The following is a 26,573-nucleotide window of genomic DNA, read 5'->3' as shown; positions in this document are numbered from 1 at the left end:
GCTACGCTATTCTGATATGTCATACCGTTGAATAAGCTACCTGCCAAATTGGCTAATGACACTGATATTGCTACCAGCCACAGCAGTTTTACCAGCATTTGGCCGGTTAGCAGGTGCCAGTGTCAAGCCCTGGTACATACTACTGTAATAACAACTGCGTATGAATATCTATCCGTAACATAACGCAGTACAAGAAATCCTCCCTCATCTATTGTATCAATGCAAATCTATAAATATACACCAAATCCCCTTGTGAGCCTCCCCTGCTTCCTGAATAAAGAACAGTGTTTCATAACAGCCCTTAGTGACAAACCAGTTATTACAGTCATTCAGACAGGAACACACGCACACGCACACGCACACGCACACACACACACAAACACACACATACACACACACACAGAGAAACATATACATAGGCCACATATACACACACCCACGCGCGCACGCACGCGCACACACACACACACACACACACACACACACACACACACACACACACACACACACACACAATACAGCCCACGCATTCTGCCATGCAATGCAATGCCCCCCAGATGAGGCACTAATATAGCGATTAGCAAGCAGGCAGGAAGAGATATAATACTCGCCAGGCTGTGCCCTCCTAGTGACGCAACACTTTCAGCGTTGCAACTAGTCAGGTCAAGAGCAATGTAATGTACTTTCTGAGTTCCCGAAAATACGGGAACTCCTCCTCCCACTTTGTTGGTAAGCAAACAACTATTAGCAAACCAAGGGAGGCGTGTCAACCATCCCGTTTGGGAAATGTTAATTGTTATGCTTTTGGTCAGACCAGGTCTCGAAGAGATTTGAACGTTGATGACAATCAGGCTAATATAATACAGCGGTTGCCATCGCAGTCAGCACAAATCTACTGCAGGAGAGATTTAAGCCAAACTACAAACCCCAACTCCGGTGAAGTTGGGACGTTTGGTAAACAGTGAATAAAATCAAAATGATATCATTTTCAAAACAGTCAATCTATTCATTAGATGGAGAATAGTGAAAAGACAACATATTAAGTGTTAAAACCGAGAAAAAATATTGTTTTGGGGGACATATGTACTCATTTCTAATTTGATAAATCCAACACGTCTCAAAAGAGTTGGGACGGGGACAATAAAATGTCGAGGAAGACTAAAAACAAAACAAAAGACAACACTTAACAGTTACAGTTACTGTAAATACATTAACCGATTAGATGATTTTATATAAAAAACAGTGTTAATTCCTATCTTGGACATGATTTCACCAGCTTAAATGGTGGGTGTATTCCTTGTCATGTTTTGCAATGTTTTCCTTTCTGTAGTGCTTACAGTGTGACAGGTCTTGACCAAAAGCCCACCATTTTATCACCTGCTGGTCCTTATGATGGAGCCAAACTGTTAAAACATAGTAGATAATGCAATTTGACCTTACTATGTGGCAGTAATCGAAGATCTCCCTTCAAAATATAATGCATGAGTGGCTTTTCATGCTGTTTAAAACCCATTTATACCATTCAGCACTGTATTTAACTCCACAGATGAGTGAGAACATCTTAACCAATGCACTACTGCACCCGCATGCCATCATGGAGGCTGACTTTTGAAGTTAGCACTAACACAAGTTGGATGGTCCATTTTCACTGTAGCACAGGATGTGCAATGCTCTATTATTGTCAAAAAGAATGGACTTCTACAACTTCTGCTGACTTCTGTAAGCAAAGGACAGTTTCCCATGTCTTCTGGGTTTATTTCAAGTGAGCTCAGGTGCTTAGGAGGTGCTTACACCCCTGTATCATTTGCACGCATTAAGCATTCTTAATATGGTCAATTTTCAATAGCTTTAGCACTCCAGGAATTAGAGTGAGACTACAGCCAATATATATTTCATGATGTCATGAACCTATACAATGATTTTAGTAAGAAAAATATGTCTTATATACACTCAATCGTGGTAAATCAAAGGGAATTCAAAATGTATGTAATAACTATGGTAATTATTCCCTTTGCATCTTTAATTCTGAGTGACTAAGCCTCTCTGTGATGATCTTATACCTGGACACCTATATTGTCCGTCAGTACAATTCATTTTGAAATGTTCTTCTTTGTTGTTTTATCTTATTTGGATGTTTACTAAATTTCACTGATCCCCGTCCCAACTTATTTGAGACGTGTTGGATTTATCAAATTAGAAATGAGTACATATGTCCCCCAAAACAATATTTTTTCTCGGTTTTAACACTTAATATGTTGTCTTTTCACTACTCTCCATCTAATGAATAGATTGAATGTTTTGAAAATGATAGCATTTTGATTTTATTCACTGTTTACCAAACGTCCCAACTTCATCGGAGTTGGGGTTTGTATTACCTCTCTTGGTCTTGTGTGGTGGTGTGGTACTGCAGATATTTGAACGACTTATGTTGGTTTGCTTCTGTAAGCATTTCACAATCCACAATTTTTTTGTGAATTTTCTTATGAGCCACACTTTTTTTTGCCTTTCTCTGGCATTTTTCAGCACATGAAGACACAATCTCAGGAAAAAGGTTACTGGTCATCATTTCATAGATGTGCACAGCATACCATATTTCTTAACTGCGCGTTGACATGAAATAGTACAGACTTCAGGTAAGATTAGATCTCACATCACTGCCTCTAGAAGATGAGGATTATGTCTGATCTTTTGAGACAAAATGGAAGACAGAGAGAGAGAGAGAGAGAGAGAGAGAGAGAGAGAGAGAGAGAGAGAGAGAGAGAGAGAGAGAGAGAGAGAGAGGGAGAGAGAGAAAGATGCTCTTGTCTAATGTAATACGTACAGAGACAGCCCTGGTACTGGAGGTAAACATACTATAACAGTAGCCTTCTGTTGTTGAACACGGCCAGAACGTCATCACATCAGCTATAGGAGATACAGTAGCCGTGTGTTGTTGAACACTGCCAGAATGCCATCACATCAGCTATAGGAGATACAGTAGCCGTGTGTTGTTGAACACTGCCAGAATGCCATCACATCAGCTATAGGAGATTCACCCCTCTGAGAGAGGGGCCGGTAATTGTCATACCCCTAGTGTGTGTTTGTGTATGTGTTTGTGTGTATGAGTTTGTGTGTGTGTGTGTGTGTGTGTGTGTGTGTGTGTGTGTCTGTGTTTGTGTGTCTGTGTGCGCGTGCGTGTACGTGTGTGTGTGTGTCTCAGGTCCTTCGGTGGCTCATAGCACACGTCAGCTGTAAAAATCTGCGGGTTTCAGCAATAATAGGCCTGTAGCAGCGCTTTGCACAATCACACACCACACATGGTGGGAGCTGCCTGTAGCGGCGCTGGGTCTAATCAATAACCCTCTGTAGAGCCCCAGGGTCGCAAAGCCTCTCCTCTGTCCTAGGGTGGATTCCAACATGCTGACTTCTGTCCTCCACTTGTGCTTGTGGCCTTGTGGTTGCTGACGCACCGCCTCCATGGAGATAACAATAAGGTTTCCCCGCGGTCAAAACCTCTCCTCTCCCCTGAAGTGGTCTGCTTTCCTGTGTGTCTTTTGCGGGAGCGTACCTATGTTCCCCAGGTCCTATGTTCCCCGGTCTTTGTATGGGACCGGGAAACTATAGGGCCCCTTTTCTAAAAAGGGTTCTATGTTCCCCGCATTGTATCTAACCCTTCCCTAAACCATCCCTAAACTTAACCTGTCATTAATGCAATGTTTCCGAGTCCAGCTCTCCTCTCATTCTGGCACATCTTGGGTGCATTCCAATATGCAGACTTCCGTCCTCTACTTGTGCTTGTGGCCTCGCATGTTGCTGACGCCCCGCATCCATGGAGAAAACAATAAGGTTTCCCCGCTGTCAGCCTAGCCACAACAATGTTTGTGGGACTGTTGTTCTTCATTCACCATTCCAATTGCAGATTAGGAAATGACATTAGAATTCTGATTTTGCGAGATGTTAAATTCATTTTCTGTTGTCAGTGACGTTATCATGAGGTCACAAGCAGGCAAGTGAGCAAGGAAGGATGGAAGTCTGCATGTTGGAATGCACCACTAAAGTGTCTGCTTTCCTGTGTGTCTTTTGCTCTTTCTGTGTTTCTCACACAGACCTTATTGTATTGCTGGACTCAGGCAGGCTGACAGAGGGGGTCAAATGGGTCAGCTGTCCCAGGCCCAGGGACAGAGGGGGCCCAGAACGGCATCGTCATTATGATGTACTGCAGTGGTGTAGTCTACTTTGTTATGGTGGGTATACTGTAGATTTGAGCATTGTTTGAAGTGGGTATACTGTATATATTTGTGCTAATCAAAACAATGGATCAATCAATTTTAAGTGGGTATACTGAAATCCCTGAAATTTCGAAGTGGGTATACTCCGTATACCCGCGTTCTACGTAGACTACACCACTGATGTACTGTATGTATTCAGGGCCGGCGCTAGGCGTAAGCAGACCAGGCAGTCGCCTAGGGGCGCCAAATGTCAAGTCCCACAGAATTGGGAACATTAAGCGAAATAAAGCATTAAGCTTTGTTTTGACAATTATGGGCACTCAGTGCATAGGTAGGTAGTAGATCAAGCTGTGCTCTATCAGATGTATGACACTATGTTTACACATGCCAATTTCTAATTCCACCAAAAGTAAAGAGGGGTGCTTGCCTAGGGCACCAAGCTGACTAGAACCGGCCCTGTATGTATTGAACCCTGACTATGCTGTGCAGGGCTCTAGTGAAGTGAAAGTGAAAGCCCATTGGGAAACTCCAACTCCCATTGTCATTGTGACACAGCACTCCACAGCACACAAGTGAACACTGCACACAACGAAATTGCATTTATGCCTCACCCGTGCAAGGGGGCAGCCCTCAGTGGCGCCCCATGGGGAGCAGTGCGGTGGGACGGTACCATGCTCAGGGTACCTCAGTCATGGAGGAGGATGGGGGAGAGCACTGGTTGATTACTCCCCCCACCAACCTGGCAGGTCGGGAGTCGAACCGGCAACCTCTGGGATGCAAGTCTGACGCCCTAACCGCTCACCCATGACTGCCCACACTTTTCACTACCGTCCCATCCCGTTCCCAGAAAAAAAATCCCATCCCGTCCCATCCCACACTGGAGTAAAAGAAACAAATCCCTTCCCGTCCACCCCAAGAATGTTTCCCAATCCTGCCCACTCCCACTCAAAATCAATCCCACTCCCGTTTCATAGGCTTTTTGAATGAAAAAATAAGTGGCATTCCCGCTCCCATTCATCTTCATTCCCGCTCCTGCCCGCTCCCATTCATCTTTATTCCCGCTCCTGCCCGCTCCCATTCATCTTTATTCCCGCTCCTGCCCGCTCCCGTTCATCTTTAAAATTTTGACTCCCATCCCCAAAAATGTAGCCTATGCAACACATTGCAGTTTTAATTGAACACTTCGAGAGTTCATCTGACATCTTCTAGACTAGGGTAGCGTTTCTCAACGGGGGCTCTACAGCCCCCCAGGGGGACATTGGGGGTCCCTACAGGGGCGTCAAGAAGCTTACAGCTGAAAGAGGGCGGTACAGTTGTAAATGGGGGACATTAGTCCATTTTATTTTACAATACTGCCTGTGGTGTTGGCAGGCCTGTGATGAGGTCAAGGGGGTGTTGGCAGGCTCGTGATGAGGTCAAGGGGGTGTTGGCAGGCTCGTGATGTGGTCAAGGGGGTGTTGGCAGGCTTGTGATGAGGTCAAGTGGGTATTTGTACAAATAAGGTTGAGAACCACAGTTCTGTTGGCCCATACCGATGCAATCAGATACTAATAATCATACTAATACAACTATATACTAATACTAATCAGGGCTTTTTCTGAACGGGGAAATAGGGGCGCTCCACCCTCATACCTCCACGAATATATAAATTACTTTTTTGAGCGCCCCTAGTAAATTCCCCCCTTCACCGCCCGCAACCTGCCATGATGCTCCCTCATGCCAAAAAATCCTAGAAAAAGCCCGGCTAATAATACTATATACTATAATAATATAATCGTTTTCTGCACCTTACTATTAGTAGGTAATAATTATAGACACAGATACTGTATTGTCATTAGTGAGCTAGCGCCCTCTGCTGATATCATGAGGAAACTGCAACAACCAAATGCTTACATCACTTTTTCACTGCACAGCTGCAGTGCTGTATGTGCAGACGGTATGTAAGCACATTTCACCAAGTCTATTTTTGAACACTCTTATTTATTTATTGACAAACTTGTGGATTAGGCTATTTGTGGCCTGCAGAATTCCAGCCCTAAAGCACTGCGCTGGTCTGACGTATGCATTCTGGGCTACAATGAATAATTTAGTAAAGCAAAATGTAGTGCGACCTCAGTTAACTGCATTAATTAACATCCCATGAGAATAATATTGTGCTATTATAATAATAATAATAATAATAATAATAATAATAATAATAATATATATATATATATATATATATATATATATGTATATAATATATATATATATATATATATATATATATATATATATTTACAATGTTTATTTAGGATTTTATGTTTGGACAGTTCAGCTCCGTTCATCATCTTCTTATAACAATTACCATTGTTCATTGTTCTCCAAGAACAATAGACGCCAACAGTTTCAAGAAAGCACAATGTACACAGTGCATATTTTATTCAGTGTTTTATTTATTATTTTATATATCTATATTTTCCTACTTGTGCTTCTTGAGGTTGTATTTAAAACACCTTTGTGCAGTTCACCACATGCATCATGCTACATGAAGGCAACACGGTTTGTTTACTATGTTTGTTTATTTATTTCATCATTAAATGCTCCATGAATCAAAGGTGAGTTCCACAGCTACATTATGTTGCGTACCCAGTGACTGCGTAGTCTACTGTATAGAGCAGTGGTTCCCAACCTATGGGTCGGGACCCAACCTATGGGTCGCCAAAGGTCCACAGTGGGTCGCAAAGCCCTCTTGATTTTAAGGGGTTTAATTTTCATACCATATAGCCCATGTTGAAATTCAAATGACAAAGCATTTAAACTAGCATAGGAACAACAAAGTGTAAGTGATAGGCTACATTAAACATGTATTCTATATTTGACTGAAGAAAATTGAGGAATAAAATGATAACTAATGAGTTTTCGCAGGAAATTCGCACTGTTGGGTCACCAAAGCTGACAATGGTAAAAAATAAGGGTCCCTGAAGAAAAAGGTTGGGAACCCCTGGTATAGAGTACTGAATCTACATGTATGTAGAATACACGTCTCAGTTTAAAGAATTTAATCTGAAATTCAGCATGATACATGACTTGCAGATGTGAGTAGCCTCTTAGTGCAGATGGGGTCGCCGGCAGGCCAATTCACTATATGCTGAAAATATTCAACTACATCATATCACCACTGCTATGACATTACAGAGAGCCTTATGTAACAGATAAAGACATAGCCATTGCCATTTTGGTGACAGTAAGGTTATAACAAAGGCTGTGTGCTAAGGGGTTAACTGCTATGATAGTTAAGTTAAGACATATTATGAAATACAGTGTAACACAGAGTAGGTTAGCAGAGTGCAAATAACTGTATTTATTCTCACAAGAGTATCTACATCTTGCTACTCATTCTTTCCTTCTGCCTTTCTACTTAACTCAAGAGGTTTCACAAGCTAGCCATTCCACCTGACATTAATTAAGATCAATCAAAATACAATACATTAGCCTACACTTAGCTGTCAGTTTTATCCAGACAGAGCAATTTATGGTTATTACAGGGTATTAGTCACAGTCTCTGGAGCAATGTGGTGCTAGTTGACTTGCTGAAGAGCACTTCAGCCATGGATAATACAGTATAGGATTCATACCCGCAGTCTTACAATCATACATTGCAGTCATGGGTGAGCGGTTAGGGCGTCAGACTTGCATCCCAGAGGTTGCTGGTTCGACTCCCGACCCGCCAGGTTGGTGGGGGAAGTAATCAACCAGTGCTCTCCCCCATCCTCCTCCATGACTGAGGTACCCTGAGCATGGTACCGTCCCACCGCACTGCTCCCCATGGGGCGCCACTGAGTGCTGCCCCCTTGCACGGGTGAGGCATAAATGCAATTTCGTTGTGTGCAGTGTGCTGTGGAGTGCTGTGTCACAATGACAATGGGAGTTGGAGTTTCCCAATGGGCTTTCACTTTCGCTTTCACATAGCTCCCTATCGATTAGGCCACTGCTACTCCAAATGAGGGAATTGGCTACAACAGTGTTACAGGTAGGGTGGCCAGAGCCGCCAGACAGTCTGTCTTTTCAGTGCCTTGTCCGGCGCCCGGCACAGCATTAAGCCAGACACCTGGTTCATTAAAATGCATAAAAATGCATGAAATTGTATCTAAGACAAATTTCTTGGGAGAGGACCACCAAACCCCCCGTCCAAAAATATGTCCGGCTTTTTACTGTTGTGGAGATGGTCAACCTAGTTACAGGACTTAGTGAACCCTGAAAATCTCCCAGTGGGGGTAGCGTGTGAGCGGCAGCAGACGGGTTCCTTCCAACTCAAACTCCAACTGTTCATTGTGTACAGCATAAAACATACAACTTGGTCTACACTGTAAGTTTACTGTAAATTGGTTTATCACTTCATTATCAGGGAACATTGTGAGTGTCCAGGGAGCTCGAATGTCATTTAGCTTGTTCAAAGTTCCATGTACAGCTTCTTCAACATCTGGTAGATGCAGGACCAATAGGACAAGAGTTTGGCACCCCTGATTTACAGCCAATGAAAATAGGCACAGTCAAAATAAACTTGACTGAAGTCAAGCACCAGACTTTTTATAACTATGTTATAACTGTTATAATTTTCTTCTAATGCTGAATGGTCCTTTAGGGAACCTCACAGGTCCTTTGGGGAGGGGGTCCTTGAATAGGTGGTTGGTGAGCCAGTGATGAGCTTCAGATGCTGGGTTGCCAGATTTGGTGCTTTCGCTTCAATTGGGCTGTTCAGGGTGATTTCTGTAGATGGTGGAAAGAGTAGACGTCTGCACACTGTAGCTCCGCTTTGACAATGTATTCAGGTCGTACAACATTTCGACTCAATGGGGTCTTCATCAGGCATGTTAATTTTCAAAGCGGAGCTACAGTGTGCAGACCTCTACTCTTTCCACTATCAGATACGCCTTTGTCCTGCACCAGGCCTCAGAGAGGTGGGATGTGCATACTATTACTCTAAGGAGTATTTTTTGTAGATTACCATATAAACAAATGAGATTAAGTTCAAATTGGACAGTATTGAACATGTCTCCAATGTCGCCAATTTTGAACACTTATTGGGCTGGAAATCATCGGTTACATCTGGCAACCCTATTCACAGGTCCCTTACTGGGGGCTCCTTGAAGAGGGGGGGGGTTGGGCTGGTGAGCCAGCCAGCGCTGGGTTGCCAGATTTGGTGGTTTGGGGGACCTCACAGGTCTCTTAGTGGGGGCTCCTTGAAGGGGGAGCTGGTGAGCCAGTGGTGGGCTTCAGAAGTAGGGTTGCCAGATTGGTTGGTTTGGGGGCCTCACAGGTCCCTTAGTGGGGGCTCCTTGAAGGGGGAGCTGGTGAGCCAGTGCTGTGCCCAGGTGGCCTTGACGCTGGGCCGCTCCCTCAGGAGATCATGGTAGGCCGCCAGGTTGGGGTAAGCCTCCCGACGCAAGCTGAAGAGGGGAAACAGAATAACTATGTTACAACAAATTGCTCACATGTAAGACTAAACCAGTAGCCTCATTGTGCATGGGGTGCATTTCTCAAAAGCATAGTTGTTAGCCAGCTAGCAACTGCAATAGGAATGCAACTGCAAGGGAAATTGCATTGCAAACAACAAAGTAGCTAATGTAGTTAGCAACTATGGTTTCGAGAAATGCAACCCAGTTGGGCCTGCCGGCAGGCACGTGATGATTTCTGACCATTTTCATTGGAGGGGTGATTTTAGACCATTGTCATTGCATGGGGGAGCTCTGGTTATTCTCACCCTAGCTGGAATGCAAGACCCAAGGTGGGGAAGAACACGGCGTCGGCCATGGAGAAGGTCTTGCCAGCGATGTACGGACCCGTCTACAAGGATTGGAACAATAGAAAAGAGGATTAAAACTCTGGAGAAAACTGCCTAGTTCTATACCTTGCTTAGCCGTGCTAGGCCCGCAACAAATCAAGTTGAGAAAGTGAAAGTCTGTGTGCTGCGGCACAGTGCACTAAGCCCCCCCACATATGGGCTTGCATGCCCACCCAGGTTCGAATCCAGCCTGGAGTCATTTCCCAACCCTACCCCATCTCTCTCCCACTCACTTCCTGTCACTATCTGTCCTATCTGACATAAAATGCCGACCCTGCCGTGGCCAACCGGTAGGGAACTCGCCTGCCATGCGGCTGACCCGGGTTAGATTCCTGGCCTGGGTCCTTTGCCGACCATCTCTCTCCCAATTCACTTCCTGTCCACCTCTCACACTGTCCTGTCGAATTAAGTCAAAAATGACACCCCCCCCCCCAAAAAAAAAGAAATAAAATAAATAAAGAGAAATAAAATGCCAAAACATATCTTTAAAAAAATAAAACCGCCTGAGTACCTTCTGCAGATAGCTCTCCCACAGTTGAAACTCCGCTGTACCAGCATCCTTTGTTCTCTTCAATGCTGTCTCATGCCTCTCCTCCTCTGGTACCCGGAAACGGTATGTCAGAACATCAACTGAGAGAGAGAGAGAGAGAGAGAGAGAGAGAGAGAGAGAGAGAGAGAGAAAGAGAGAGAGAGAGAGTTACATAAGAAAGCTACAGTAGATCCCAAGTCTGGAAAAAATAATGTAGGCTTAGGCCTACAAAAAATGTACAGTATTGCCACACTGGCAAAGTATGAACAACAGGCTAATATATTCTCAAAACAAAATCCCATAATCTATGATAGTGAAATAAAAACCTGTAAGCTTGTGACTGACTAGTTTGAGTAATAAGCTACAATATCATCTGTGTCATGGGCAAATACTTTTTCTCTTGCTCACTCATTTTCTGCTGCGCATTTGGGGCCTCAATGGAACGCTGGAACACCAGAGCCTGTTCTGATTGGTCACTTGGAATCAACTGGTTGCCCTGGGATTTGAAATGGTTCTGCATGGACAGACACAGAGAAACAGGAGTATTGACAACAAATTAAATTAAGCATAGCCTACATCTATTTTCTGTGTAAGAAAAAAAAGGATTCTGTTAACGTTGATTATTTTACCTCCAAATAGATGCAGGCTGCAACCGATTCGTTTATAACAGTGGTGCCGTGGCGAAATGAGGGGAGCTGTGTAAATAGGTCAAGCAAATAAATAACTTGGCATTGGCATGACTTCAAACACAACGGTTTTGTAGTGTGAAGTTCACCCATTTAATCTCTATCACCATGACTAAACTTTACGGACTACAATATCCTGTGCAAATAACATGACAGTGACTATTGTTTACTGTACAATACAATATTGTAGGCTGGACTAGAAGGCCTAATGCTTAGGCTACAACAAATTAGTAGGCTAGGCCTATTACAAACAACAGTCCGTTTTTTATAGCAGATATTACGTTACCTGTCCCCTTGGGTTGATGTCGAGGACCTCTTTAGATTTGTGCTCTCCCTTTTCAAATGAAAACACCTTGTGTCCATATCCTTGCAGGTCTTTCTCCTCCAGTGCAATCATCACTCTCCAACACGGAGGAGAGCCAGAACCCCACAGAAGAAACATGTCATTCGCCATGATGTGGCACTTGCCTCCCGTGACAGTTATTTCTCAGTGACCGTGGGATGTTTTTATTTTTAAAAACTGGATATGCTGCCTTGGTCAGGCAGCTCCGTTGTGTTTGTGGGAGGAGAGTAAAACTTTGTCGTCCATGCCAAATGGGAGGCACTGTTGGTCACTGTGCGCTCTGTCCCACTGTTTTCTCCTTTCTGTCTGCTGTAGGCTATTTGAAACACACATCCCCCATTGTCTTCCCGCATGATTAAGCTATGCATTCTCAATCAATAGTGAACACTTAATATGTTCTTTACGGAGTGTTGCAAGTTTCAACGTTCGTTGTGCGCATTGGGAAACAAACCCGAGCTGTAGTGCCATTATCACGTTGGTCATCAACGCCCTCTGCTGGCGGTTTGGTAAACTGGTAGGTAACTGCCAGACACTTCACAAAAGATACATAATCAGCAGAAGCATTCACAACTGTGTGTATGTGCTGGAAAACAATGCTTCCCTTAAAGATTAATAGATTGCCAATTCACAGTTATATTACAATAGCCTAGTCACTTAACCAGTATAAACTCATTACAGTCATTAATTGGTAAGTTGCACCAGTAAATACAAGAGGTTGGTGTGCTAAGCATATTAGAGACACACCCATACACCCATACCCAGACACACATAGAGATTGGGGGAGGGGTCCGGCGTTGAGGCCAGTCGATTGTGTGTGTGTGTGTGTGTGTGTGTGCGTGTGCGTGTGCGTGTGTGTGTGTGTGTGTGTGTGTGTGTCTGTCTGTCTGTCTGTAAAAAAAGAAACCAATATCAACTTATAGCAAGAGAGGCATTCTGCAAAGGTTGTGCTGCAGTGTCTGCAATGGCTTCTGCGAGGCTTCACAGTCAATTTGGCTTATGAGCAAAAACCGGCCTTTAGATGTCCTTGAGGTGGTTGAGAAACGAGAGGGACTAGTGCTAGGGCTAGGCCAGCTGATTGTGTGTGTGTGTGTGTGTGTGTGTGTGTGTGTGTGTGTGTGTGTGTGTGTGTGTGTGTGTGTGTGTGTGTGTGTGTGTGTGTGTGTGTGTGTGCGTGCCTTCGTGCGTGCGTGTGTGTGTGTGTGCATGACGTTTTAGGTGTTTCCTGGTGTGGAATGATTTCTCTGCATGAGAAAACAAGTCTACCTCCAAGAACATGGAAGCTGCAACCGACTCGTTTATCGCATTGGGACCATGTTGGAATGCCGGAAGCTGTGGAACCAGTAGCATGGAACAATGAAATCACATGGAACGCATCTAGCACACACAGTTCAGCTGTCATGCAACTCACTCACAAGTACAAGTAAACTTATAGAATCTATGTACTTTTTACATGCAGTAGCCACATCAACGCTCGATTTACTTGTATATTTCTTTGCATCAATGCATTTGCATAAATGCACTCAAATTGCATTTGTTATTATTTATTCACCATGCAAACCACAATTCAAGTTGCATGACCCTGCTTTGCGATCAGGTCACTCACTGGAGCACGTTGCACAATGTTGTGTGTATGGAAAGGGACCTGTCTCCTCGGGTTGCTGTCCAGAACTTCCTCAATTACTGTAATGCATTTACTTTTTTGGTGTAATGCAGTAATGGAAAGCATTACAGGACAAAGATATTTTGTAATGTTTCTGTAATATTTACTTAGTTACAATGCTAAATAACTTAAGTGACAATGCATTACAATGACCAGGATTTTAGTTTGCAACAGCAGTGCTAATTGAAAACCTTTACTCTGCTTGCTTTGTTCAGTTTGTCTGCAACTTGGTGCCTCTAAATCAGATTTTGCACCATGTCACCATGCGTGCTAACACACTCCTATTATTATATTTCGTTATCTTATCACTGGCTGGGCATGAGTAAGCAGCACACCTTCCCATCAGTGCCGGAACAATTGCACACGGGGCCCCAGGGCAAACCACCCATAGAGCCCCTCCATACAGCCTGCCATGGCCACAATGAGGCCCCCAACACCAATACAGGAGGGCCCTGGGCCCAGGGGTAAATGCCCTGCTTGTCCCCCCTATAGCTCCACCCCTGCATCTCATGCCTACCTCTCATGACACCGCACATGTAGACAGGTGTTATGCAGGGCTTGACATTAACTTTTACACCCACTGGCACTATGGCTAGTGGTTTTCCCAAGTCACTAGCCATTCAGGTATTCCACTAGCCACAGATTTTATGTTTTTCTTTTTTTTTCCCTTTATCATGATGGTGTACATCTAGCCTAAGAAAATGAGGTGCTAAAGCAAGATTAGTGTATAGCTTTCTACATTAAAGTATATCAAGCAAATAGAAACGGATTTGCTGAGCTTTTTTTTAAAGTGAAATACAAAATGCTTGGCAAAGAACAGAAAGAATATAGGCTACTATGATGCATATGGAATAAGCTGCCAGCCAAATTGGCTAGTGACACTGATAGTATTACTAGCCACTGACAAGTTTTACCAGCATTTGGCCGGTTGGCAGGTGACAGTGTCAAGCCCTGGTGTTATGACCTCAAGTAAGGCAAGGCAAGGCAAGGCAAGTTTATTTATATAGCGCATTTCATACACAGGTGCAACTCAATGTGCTTCACAAAGTTAACAAATGTAAATGAAAGGAAACAGGGAAGAAAGAAGGAAATGAATTAGAGTCAAAACGCATTTAAAAACATTAAGATAAAACATAAGGTAAAAATAATAATAAAATAAGATAAAATAAAACAAATTAAATAAAAAATAAGAATAATAAGAATAAGTAAACGGTTGTGTTTGAGCAGGCCGGTAACCCCTTTGGCAAACACTGCTCTGAACCTCACGAGTCCTCAATCCTGAAAAGACTAACAAAAGACAGGCTGCTTTTTTTAGAAGATTGTGTGTGTCTGTGTATGTGTGTGTGTGTGTGTGTGTGTGTGTGTGTGTGTGTATGTGTGTGTGTGTGTGTGTGTGTGTGTGTGTGTGTGTGTTTGTTTGTTTGTTTGTTGTTTGTTTGTTTGTTTGAGAGAGAGAGAGAGAGAGAGAGAGGGAGAGAGAGAGAGAGAGAGAGAGAGAGAGAGAGAGAGAGAGATGACTAAAGTTAAATATATGTAAGTGTGTGGCATATGGTGAATATACGCGCAATGAATGATGTGTGTAACGTCTGTGTTTTTTCTGTATTTGGACACCTTAATTTCCCTCTGGATTGCGGTAATAAATGATACCCTACTACTCTATACTCTACTCTACTATACTACTGCTGCTCATCTCTCATTTCAGTGTGATGCTCATGTTGGACATTTGAGAGTATTGCTGGCATAAGATCAACTTCAAACAGACTGCAAAAGTTATAGGCAGATCCGGTATGTTAGTGAGGGCACCTATGTTAGGCCTTCTTCTTAGGTCCACAGCTAACTCCTGGTGCTTTGATGTGCTAAGATGCATCATTTGCCGTATTGAGACTCATCATTGTCAATTACCATATGGGGGGATCATCAGCATTTTTCAAAAACTTGCCTGGTGATGATGGTGAGATCCAGGGCTTAGAAAGATCAGGAAGCGCGCTCAACACCTTGTCTTCTTATATTTTACACTGGGTGCTTAACTTCGTCTATGAATGAACTCAAATCTCAAAAGAAAGTGAATAAAGAAGCACTCATCAGATTTCTTTTTTCATTTTTAATCGCCTCACATCACAGACGTTTCGGGCTTACACCCTTCTTCAGTGTGAAATCGCCATTTCACACTGAAGAAGGGTGTAAGCCCGAAACGTCTGTGATGTGAGGCGATTAAAAATGAAAAAAGAAATCTGATGAGTGCTTCTTTATTCACTTTCTTTTGAGATTCAGGGCTTGACATTATTTTTTCTAGTGGTTTTCCCGAGTCACTAGCCATTCAGGTATTCCACTAGCCACCGATTTTATATTGTTTTTTCCCCTTTATCATGATAGCATACGTCTAACCTCAGAAGATGAGGTGCTAAAGCAAGATGAATGTACTGTATATCAAGCAAATAGAAACTGAGTTACTGAGCTTTTTCTTGAACTTAAATGCAAACAATTGATACAAAAGGGGCAAACAATAGAATATAGGCTATGATGTGTATGTCATACCAAGGAATAAGCTGCCAGCCAAATTGGCTAGTGACACTGAAAGTATTATTAGCCACAGCCAAGATTTACCAGCATTTGGCCGGTTGTCTGGTGCCAGTGTCAAGCCCTGGTGAGATCCCATGTCATTTGTGTAAATGGAGAAAATTAGAGAGGAGATGGCACAAAGCCTTTAGGAGCACCAGTGTTAAGGGTCGGAGGGCTGAATGGGGTTTCTAGTCTGACAATTTAAACTCTGTGACACTAAAGGTCCAGTAGGCCTATCCAGTAACATAAGGTTGATTCAACAAGCAATGAATAATTTTACCATCATGAAGACTAAACATTGTGGACAGTCACAATGGTCGTTCTACAGTAAGATAATGTATGTTCAGTAGTGGTGTGCATTGGCACTGCCCTCAAGATTCGATTACGATTCGGGGGATAACCGATTCGATTCGATCCGATTCAATTCTACAATGCATTGCAATGGATTACATTGCCGCTGAAAGCAAAGCAAATGTTTTATCAGTCATGATGAGGCAATACAAGTAGTCAGATACTGAGCAACAATTTATTGGCCGTTTTCTGTATCAGTGTTGCAGTTTTCAATGCTTTGAAGTGCTTTCATTTAATTTAACATTCATTTGCTCCCGGAATATCCACGGAAGTAATTGAAACTTGAAAAAATTGCCGCAGCGATTATGGAACTTGCAGAAATTGAATTGGATCATCCATGCCCCGTATTGCATTGAATCGCCGAATCGATTATTGTTGACACCACTAATGGTCAGGTACATATAGTAACAAAGAGGCCTATGGCAACTATTGTTAAAATAATGTTGTATTGGACAGTAGGCTATGCTATACACAGCAAATAAAATGTCGAGCAATATTATGAACAATTTTAGCAGACATTTCCCTTCAAGTTCAATAGAAGGCGTTCATTCTCACATTCCAAAAGTTAACAATATGTAAACCAGTCATTAAACTGTTTGTTTCTCCATTGTCAGAAGAGGTTGGCGTACTCTCCATTTTAGCCACCTGCCCATCACACAAAAGTAACAACCACAGTGAAGCAAAAAGCATTGCTGATGCTATTTCTTTTATTAGCACACTGCATGTACACAGCAAATTAAGCAATAAGCAGTATACATCGATCAATGCTGTTTTACAATTCATAAACACAGTCCTGCGTAGTACAACTTCCTGGAATTCATGATGACAATTGTATATAAAAATGTGCAAAAATACATGTAAGGCAAGGGCACCCGAAAAGGTTTGCTTTCATTAGAAAATGCTGTTGATCACTTCACTGTAATTTTCCTCTCTGATTATGACAATGTTAGTCCCATTGGAGAAGCTGCCTCATCTACAGTACCCTACACTGGAAAAAAGTAAAGCAAAGTTCCTACAAGAACCTAGAGCCTTCAGTTGCCACAGGGGGGGAGCTAAAAGTTCTCAAAGTAACCTAAACGTTCTGGGGTGCATTTCTCAAAAGAGAAGTTGTTAGCCTGTTAGCAACTTCGGTAGTTGCCAATGGGAAAATGCATTGAAAACAACAAAGTATCTAATGTAGTAAGCAACTTTGGTTTCGAGAAATGCACCCCTGGGCAGAACCCAGAGGTTCCTCTCGAATAGTGTTTCTCAACGGGGGCGCTACAGCCCCAACAGGGTGCGTTGGGGAGCCCTAGGGGGCCGTCGAGAGGGATACAGCTGAGAGGGTTAGTTGCCACTGGGGAGCATTAGTCTACCAATGCGTTAGCAGGATGAGGTCAAGGGAGCGTTGGGAGGCTTATGATGAGGTCAAGGGGGGGTTTGATCAAAAAATGTTGGGAATCACTGCTCTAGAAGCGTTTAATTCTTTCACTGTAGAAACCCCCAGGAGCCTCTGGGTCTTAGACGTCCTTGAGGTGGTTGAAGGTCGGGGGGCTGGTTAGCCAGTGTTCGGGCCAGGTCTTCTTGATACTGGGCCGCTCCTTCAGCAAGTTGTAGTAGGACGTCAGCTTGGGAAACTTCTCGTGCTGCATCCTGTAGGAAAAAGTCATACAAAGAGACATACAGTACACAGTAAGAAAAGGAAACTGTAAGAAAAATCATTTCAAAAAGGAATCCTGTGACCACCATACAATTTGTAATGTTGCTGGCCATCTGTTTTGATAACGACTCTTTGTTGCAAACAGGTGTGACAGCACAGACTATGAAAACTAATATTTTGTATTCCAATGCAGTATATTTTAATATTTGGGCTTGGTGTAAAAAAGATGAGATATTAGCTATATCGCTGCACCTACCCAATGTGGAATGCAAGAGCCAAGGTGGGGAAGAACACAACGTCAGCTATGGAGAAGGTCTTGCCAGCGATGTACGGACCCGTCTGCATGGAAACACAGAAAATGATTAGAAGTTTTAAATATCATTTTAGGGCTTTTTTGCCTTTATTTTTGACAGGACAGAAGAGGATAGACAGGAAATGGGGAGTGAGAGTGGGGAGAGAGAGACAGGGAAGGATCGGCGACGGCAAATGACCCGGGCCGGAATCGAACCCGCGTCGCCAGCGTAGTAACCCAGTACCCTACCGTTAGGCCACAACAGGGCTATGATCAAAAGTTTAGACATGGGATTGAAGATGTTCATTTGTCCCATCCATAAAGACAGTAAGTAAAGTGAGACATGCCGCGAAGTGTTAAGTTACAGTATAGGCCTACTTAGTCACAGACTTTATTGTCGCCATTTAGCAATTGTGTTTTCTGCACCATCGCTTGGCAGTGCACCAGGCATGACATACAAACAAACATCAGCAACAGGGGTGTGTTTCTCGACAGTGTCATTGCTAACTAAATCGGCAACTTACTTGGTTGTAATGCAATTTCCCATTGACAACTCACTAAGTTGCTAATTGGTTAGCAACGACACTGTCGAGAAATGGGGTCCAGGTGGAAAAAAACATTATTGTTTGTCAACATTTTGTATATTGAGCTGAGCCTAGGGAAAGGGACTAAATTGTGTAGAATGCACCAGAGACATGTACTGTAATACTACTTGTTTTGTGTGTGTGTGTGTCCTGTTAGGTGTTGGGTATCATGTGTTGTATGCAGCAGCCAGGGGCGGAGTGGCCCACCTTTTCCCACCGGGAGAATTTTCCCCTTGGCGGCCCTCTTTAAAAAAACAAAAAAACAAAGCGAACATGGTTTCCTAACCAAAAAGACAAAAGCCACGAAATCTGCAGTCGTACTACATGTGGACATTAGTGTTGTCAAAATATTAACCTGAAGTGGAGAATTGTAGCCTACACCTTGATGAAATGCACAGCCAGTGGTGTAGTCTACGTAAAACGCAGGTATACACACCCATTTCAAATTTTCAGGGATTCCAGTATACCCACTTAAAATTGATTGATCCATTATTTACAATAGCACAAATATAAACAGTAGACTATACACGCATCAAAAAATGCTCAAATATACAGTATACCCACTTCAAAAAGTAGACTACACCACTGGAGCCATCATCACAGTCCAAAGCATTCATAGGCCTAGGTTAGGCTACATCACGCTACTGTTCCATGCAAATGTGCACTCCACTGTCATTTTGACAGTTTGAAATTGAAATATCGTTTAAGGAAGACAGGATGAGCATGGGCACAAAGTTTTGGGTGTGGGGATTTTTAGAAGAGTAGGCTTACAAAATATAGTATAGTAGCCTATAGCTTACAAAAAGTCTGTCTACATTGTGCAATAAACCCACCATGCAGCAAATAAGCCAAACTTAGCTACTTCACACCACAACCATAAGTCAACAAAATGTATAACCAAACGGTGTAGGCCTACCTTAAAACGCTGTCTTCTCGCAGCAAATGTCTTTGTTTCTTGCAATCACTCTACTTTAATTCACAGCTCATTAGCCTACACAGCACTGGTCACATCAGAATCTTGTGTGGTAATTATTTTGTTCCATTTCTTTAGACATAGGCTACATCCTATATGTACCACATATAAATATATGTATGATAATAATATTATTTCGACTATAAGGAGATATACTGGTATGTCTAACAAATCAAAACAAAACCCATTGCTTCTGTTAGGTGCAGTTATCTTGCTTCTGTTAGGTGCAGTTATCTTCCTTACCACTTGGTGGAGTCTGTTCGTAACCCAAGTCAATAACCACAGAGCAAGTGAATCAGGACTGGAAAGACTGTAAACTGTAACAGTCGTGTGGAAATCGGAAAATAAATCATAATTTATTCATATTTCCATCCTTTGGTAACCAATATACATATCACAGGTTCTTCAAATACTGAAAACGAAACTGTGTTACTAAGATCTTGTAAACTTCCGCGATCTACGGTGTATGAAAATTATCAGTAGAGAAGGGGTGTGGCCAATTTACTGTTTGACACCGTCAGTGAGGTATTGCCGTCTGGTATACGGTATAAATACTGGCTAGTCAGCTTAGTTTCTGAACAGGGAAGTGGAAAGTGGGAAGTCAGTGCTTATAAGTACCATCTCTAAACTTCAGGGCCGGTTGGGAACGCAGTGCGGCCGCATTATTACATTTCACGGCCGCGGCCCACCGGGACAAGTCCCCGATATCCCGACGGCCACTCCGCGCCTGGCAGCAGCTTTGTGACTGTCCAAAACAAATTTCCTGCGGGACAACTAAGAATAATCTTGAATCTTCTCACTACGTCCAGGTAGCTCTCAGTAAATGTCAAGGGATGCTGAGTTAGAATATGCAGGGAGACTTGCACCATGCAGAGGATGCTATTGTGATGGAGGTCATCTTGTGCTAGTTTGCCACTTGGGCCTCAAACCTATGACCTCATGATCACAGGGACCCCTCTGCATGGGAGCAGAGGTATCAAACCATTGAGCAAAAGTGACAAGTGGTTCTCAACCTTTTTTCAAATCTTTACTCTGCTCGCTTTGTTTGGTCTGTCTGCAACTTGGTGCCTCTAAATCAGATTTTTTGGTGTTTTGACCTCAAGTAGCCTACACGGTTGTATTTGAGCACATATTTGACCTCATCTTAAGCCTGCCAGTATTAAAAACAAATAAATAGGTGAATATCCTCCATTTGCAACAGAACCCCTCCTCCTCCCCGTCTCAGCTGTCTCCTTCTCAACACCCAATGAAAGTTACCCTAATGCTCCCTGGGGGGGCTGTAGAGCCCACATTGAGAAACACTTCTGTAGACTGGAAAAACAAGAAGAATCGCAGCACACTGGTGGATTTAATTTTGCTGCTTTTTTAAATTTTGTGAACAACGCGTTTCGCTTGTGCTTCGTCAGGTTCACATTGACATTTGCACACCTCCCACAGGTGAAATAGGTTATTACCGGGTCACATGACCTCACCAAGATAATAGCCCCGTACGACTTTGTTGCTGTCGACCAACGTTGACGGAAGCACGTGAGCGAGAACTTGTTGTCACGATGTGGGTGTTATTAAATACAGAGCATTTAAAGTCGGCCACAAATATGAACGAGACGATGAGCTCGCACCGGTTTGCTCTACTAACACACCACGTGTGAGGAGTGGGGGACAGGCAGTGAGGAGGAGCTGAAGTGGGGACCTGCGCAAACTTGTGTAGAGGTGTGAGACAAGACCCATATACACACGTGAGTGAGTTGTTGACCAACCAGTTCATGGGCGCGTGACCTCGGAGGCAGTCCGCTGACGAGCGTTGAAGGGGATAAGCAACTGCAGAGGTTGCAAGATCTGACTGCAACCGCATTCATCCCGCGATAGTTTTACACCATGTGACATGTCACCTCGTCAACGCAACGTCGACGAAATTTCGAAGTTTGACAGGAAATCTAACCGTCATGCAGCATTTGCATCCAGGATGCATTGCTGTCTGCGTGCGCATGTCTGCGTTGATGTCATGTCGAATGTACTTACCGTGACAGATCACAATGAAAAACTAATTCACATACAGTATGATGACATCACTAAGCTACTTTTCATTGGGAGATATCAAATCTCATGTTGCCAGACAAATAAAAGAATCTCCCTGTGGGGTGTATGTGAATGTCAAAATGAACCTGACGAAGCGCAAGCGAAACACGTTCACATTTTTTTTTTAAAGCAGCAAAATTAAGTTCACCAGGGAACTGTGATTCTTCTTGTTTTTCCTTGGATAACGTATGACTGCACTTCACCAGCACAGGTGCACAGGAGCTTCAGATCTTAGAAAACCTCTGTAGTCTGGCTTAGTGACGTATACTACGTTCATAAAGGTTGGAGCAGGCTTCACCCAACATTTTTTTCTTCTTTTAAGAGTGCTAACCAAAATATTGTAAAACTGAAAAATGAGAAAAGGTCGCACCATGCATAGGTTTCTTTATTATTACACAGACGTGTTTCAGCATTCTGCCTTCAGTGTGCCTGCACCTATGCATGGTGCGACCTTCTCTCATTTTTCTTAGTGACGTATACTTCATGAACAGACGTACAGTACAGTATGCCTACCGTATGCAGGTACCCCTCCCACATCCCAAACTCAGTCCCCAGTATACGTCATGAAGACAGGTAGAGTATGCCTAGCCTCGCGTGCCATCCTACGTACTTCCGACAAGACACTTGGCTCCGCACTACGTCTGGTACCCGTCTTCTGTTGAGCGATGTTGACCGGTAGGATTGGTGCCGGTGTTCTGACAATCGGTCCAACATTGTAATTTTATCCTACGGTTGGATGTTCTGTCAGACATGTCTGTTAAACTGTCCTACATCGCCATAGATAGACGTCAGACAAGTTTGTTCACCAACTTATAAGTTAAATCCTGATTTTTCCGAAAATGTCCTTCCTGCTTCCTGCAATCGCGTCAGATCAAACAAAGTCCAGACCATGAATACGAAATGGAAATGGTAGTATTATGGGATGGTCAGGACCAGGCTACAGTATGCCTACCTTGTGCAGGTATCCCTCCCACACTCCAAGCCCAGTATACATCATGAAGAGAGGAACAGTACAGTGTGCCTACCTTGTGCAGGTATCCCTCCCACACTCCAAACTCGGTCCTCAGCCCCTCGATGTTCCTCTTCACGGCCGCATCATGTCTCTCCTCCTCAGGAACACGCCTGGTGTACGTCACGACATCCACTACAAGACACACAACACAGATAAATACTGTTCACTAGTTTGCCCTTGAGTGCTTGGTGTACAATATGCGTTACAGTTTTTTTCAATTGCTAACAAGGGCTTACCCATACTTTGGATACTTTTTCTAAACTCTTAACACAGACTACCACCTACCAAGCACAATTGCCCAAACAGTTCATTTTCTTCTCAAAAGCATACACTGTTAAATATACACAAAGAAATGCATTAACTGACTGCTAATTGTATGGAAAAGGCATGTAGTGTGCCAACTGTATGGCAATAGAAAGCCCTTGGTGTGCTTACTGTATTAAGAGTTTTGCAAATGTCGCTGAGGATTGGACAAAAGCTTGTTAGCGATTGAAAAAAAACTGTAGTGGCATGCTGCCTGGCCTCGGTCCTGGGATGTTTAAAGCGGAGATCATGCGGGATGAGATCCGTTTCCACCCCCATTGTGTAGTGTAGCTGGGTGCTCTAGTGCAGTGTTTCTCACCCTGGGGTGCCGCGGGCCCCCTTCAGGGGTGCCGCGGAAACGTGACTGATAAATAAAATAATGTAATATAATACATTGGTCTGAATTGATAAGTTAATGCTAGTCAGTGGAATCTTTCATCTGCCATTTACGCACAATAAAGTAAATATAGGTCGCACCATGGTCAGCTGCAACTTCGAACGTAGGTTGTGTGACGTTTCCAAATGTGTTACTTTTCTAAGCCTGTGTGGTATCGGATGCGATGCCATGTTACAGCTTGTTGGTTTGGGGTGCCTTGAAATTTTTCATGAATTGAAAGGGTGCCTCGCCAAATAAAAGGTTGAGAAACACTGCTCTAGTGAATGGAGGAGTAGGGGGAGGTGGTGGGAGAATCCGGAAAGCCTTCGCGCAAGACAGGTGAAAGGGAAAGGGGGTTTTAAATATCTGCGAAGGCGGGACCAAGTAATGGCGGCTGTCAATCACTCGCAGGCTTCCTCTCGAACCATGTTTATATATAAACACTGTAAAATAACTCTCATCCACATGGTCATCACTTCGTCTTATTTTTCTATTATATAGGTTTCTAAAATGTATTGTGCCAGAGGCTATAGTGCTTCCAAAGGGCCAGATGTGTCATTGCGTTGGACAGATAGTTTCACTCTGTAACATTTTATTATACAGTTCGTTTTTCTTTAGCACCAACATGTAAATAGTATGTACTTACATTATACCCTACAAAGCTAACCCTACCCATAGGACTATGTACAGTGAACGGTCCATACTGTGTGTTGCTACAGTACATACTTTGTTAAAAGTTGTTAACTGTGCCTAATTAATGTGATAGACAGGAAGCTAAACTGTAATCATTCACTGAAAGGAAAACGTTATTCTAGAGCATATGCTGTATGGTCTCATTCCATGTAGTTTTAAATTCAGCTCTTTTGGTGGTGAATGAACACTGTGAATATCCAATTCGAAATAGTGTTGAATTGCAACATGTATACTGTGCACATTGTTCAGCGTGCATGCACGCACACACACACACCATTTCCCAATGTCAAGTGTTCTAGCCTTGGTAGTGCGTGAAACGCCAAGCCATTGGATACTCCACGGAGTTCACCAAAGAGTATCCAATCACTGGGCGTTTCACGCACTTCCAAGGCTAGAACACTTGACATTGGGAAATGGTGACACACACAGTAGGCCTACACCCACGCACGTCCCCTGGGGCCTAGCAGCAAATGTGTGGCCCTATAGTATACTATCAGCTCCAATGATAAATCGGCCTGTGTGTGGTCCCCCTATACAGTATGCAATACATGGGGCATGGTGGGCCACACTTTACCTCCCTGACTTGACACCCCTGCCAGGGACGGGCCCTATCAGTCTGTGTTTGGAGGTCCACAGGTAGTTGTCCAGGTGCCAGACAAAAAGTAGTAGGTAGTGCGATGAAGCGGTCTGCACACTGTGTATTAACTCCAAAAATACTTTGTTTTATTTAAACAAAGTATTTTTGGAGTTAATACACAGTGTGCAGACCGCTTCATCACACTACCATGCACTGAGCCCAGCCATGCAGCACTAAGTGACTCACCTATCTTCTGGAAATCATCAGCCTCATCTGGCAACCCTGGCAGCACTAAGTGACTCACCTATCTTCTGGTGCACCGTGAGGGCCTCTATGGAGCGTTGGTAGGCCAGGGCCTTCTCTGCAGCATCACTGGGGATCAGGGGAGCCCCCTGCGACTTAAACTGGTCCTGCACGGACACACAGTAAACACATGTGGTCATTTGGGCTGTGTAAAATAACAAAAAAGTATTTTCATTCCATTATCTGAACCATTAAATATCTTTTTTTTAATGTAGGCCTACATACTGAATAAAATATTATATACCCTACACATCGTACAGTATAATTTATATTTGTTCCAGATGTATGTAATGACTTGTAGACTATACAGTTTTATTGTTGTTTAACTGTAAGTGTGAATTAATTATTTGCGAATGTGGACTTACCTCCAAGTACATGCAGGCTGCAACCGACTCGTTTATCGCATTGGGACCATGTCGGAATGCAGGCAGCTGTGGAGACAGAGCGTAGCGTGGTGAAATCGAAAGTGTCTGGCGCACAGTTCAGGGACCATGCATGTCACTCCCAAGTACAGTACAATTTAACTCATAAAATATGCATGTAGTGCATCAACGTTAATCAATGTGCGTAAAATACTTGCACGGGCTATACAAAGTTAAACGTTTAGTTGTTAGTTATTCGTCTGGCACAAGAAAAGCATAGTTCCAGTTACATAACAATGATTTGGGATCAAGTTACACAGACATTGCACAATGTTGAGTCGAGTGCACTGCACCCGAACTGACCTGTCCCCTCGGGTTGACATCCAGAACTTCCTGCGACTTGTGCTCCCCCTTCTCAAAAGACAGCAGCTTGTGCTGATAACCGGGCAGGTTTTTCTCCTCCAGCGCAATCATGATCCTCCAACACGGAGGAGATCCAGAGCCCCAGAAGAGAAACATGTCCTTGGCCATGATTTACCGAATAGTTGTTAACAACAGCGCCTAGCAAATTGAACCTTTACCCCGCTTGGTGTGGTCGGTCTGTCCGCAACATCAACGGTGCTTTGATCAGATTTTATATCACTTCACCCCTCGTGATAACACGCCCACTCTTTTCAGCGGTTGAGTGCAAATAATAGTCCCTACTGGTATACTATGCAGACACGCCAAGTATGCCTAGGAGAGGGGGAGACAGCGATATGCTCAAGAGGTTTGTTTTAAAGGAGACGGCGGGATTCTGGTATCGCCGAAATGGCATGCGTAATTTCACCATGACTTGGCACTTTTTGACAGGTGTGTTTACTCAAGGCCTATTTGAATTATGTTCAGATAGGCCTATAACGCCAGTGGCAAACACTATAATCATGAAAAGAAGAAATGAAATGTGCAAAAAAAAGATTGGCTGAGTGAGTGTGAATCAAGCTTTCACGTTTGCCGTGCGTGCGTTGATTTTTTTCACCCTGTCGTGCCGAAAATCGAGTCCCTGCCAGAACACGAGTGCCCTCATTGAAACCAATGACATTTTTTCAGAGAAAATTATATAATTTTTTTGCGGAATTAATTACATAATTTATGAACTAAACATATGCTTATGAAACATCACTCGCCCTCCACTTAATATGAGCTATTTGGATGAAACCGTAACATTTGTTATGACAATTCTT

General features: G+C 43.3%; 2 protein-coding genes across 2 annotated transcripts; both read right to left on the bottom strand.

Annotated features, from left to right (window-relative positions):
* Positions 1-9,411: 9,411 nt before the first annotated feature.
* LOC134435938 (glutathione S-transferase A-like) lies at positions 9,412-11,985 on the bottom strand. The gene is made up of 6 exons (XM_063184972.1): positions 11,534-11,985; positions 11,191-11,256; positions 10,970-11,075; positions 10,544-10,662; positions 9,952-10,034; positions 9,412-9,637 (listed from the first exon to the last, which is right to left on the bottom strand). Exons 1-6 carry the CDS (start codon positions 11,699-11,701, stop codon positions 9,502-9,504), a joined length of 678 nt encoding a protein of 225 aa, XP_063041042.1. The 5' UTR covers positions 11,702-11,985; the 3' UTR covers positions 9,412-9,501.
* Positions 11,986-16,847: 4,862 nt separating this feature from the next.
* Positions 16,848-25,961, bottom strand: LOC134436695 (glutathione S-transferase A-like). Its single transcript, XM_063186026.1, has 6 exons — positions 25,714-25,961; positions 25,354-25,419; positions 24,990-25,095; positions 22,750-22,868; positions 18,056-18,138; positions 16,848-17,792 (listed from the first exon to the last, which is right to left on the bottom strand). Exons 1-6 carry the CDS (start codon positions 25,879-25,881, stop codon positions 17,660-17,662), a joined length of 675 nt encoding a protein of 224 aa, XP_063042096.1. The 5' UTR covers positions 25,882-25,961; the 3' UTR covers positions 16,848-17,659.
* Between the last annotated feature and the right edge of the window lie 612 nt (positions 25,962-26,573).

The sequence above is a fragment of the Engraulis encrasicolus genome, chromosome 20 (genome assembly GCF_034702125.1).
Source record: "Engraulis encrasicolus isolate BLACKSEA-1 chromosome 20, IST_EnEncr_1.0, whole genome shotgun sequence".
NCBI classification, from domain to species: Eukaryota; Metazoa; Chordata; class Actinopteri; order Clupeiformes; family Engraulidae; genus Engraulis; species Engraulis encrasicolus.
The sequence above is the reverse complement of the archived record's forward strand: the minus strand, read 5'-3'. Positions and strand labels throughout refer to the sequence as shown.

Coding starts and splice junctions, on each gene's coding strand:
- LOC134435938 (XM_063184972.1), bottom strand. CDS start 11,701: ATGGCGAATGACATGTTTCTTCTGTGGGGTTCTGGCTCTCCTCCGTGT. Junction 10,663..10,969: donor AAATGCGCAGCAGAAAATGA/GTGAGCAAGAGA, acceptor TCTCTCTCTCAG/TTGATGTTCTGACATACCGT. Junction 10,035..10,543: donor GGGAGAGCTATCTGCAGAAG/GTACTCAGGCGG, acceptor CAATCCTTGTAG/ACGGGTCCGTACATCGCTGG.
- LOC134436695 (XM_063186026.1), bottom strand. CDS start 25,881: ATGGCCAAGGACATGTTTCTCTTCTGGGGCTCTGGATCTCCTCCGTGT. Junction 25,420..25,713: donor ATGTCAACCCGAGGGGACAG/GTCAGTTCGGGT, acceptor CTGTCTCCACAG/CTGCCTGCATTCCGACATGG. Junction 25,096..25,353: donor CAGCCTGCATGTACTTGGAG/GTAAGTCCACAT, acceptor GTGTCCGTGCAG/GACCAGTTTAAGTCGCAGGG.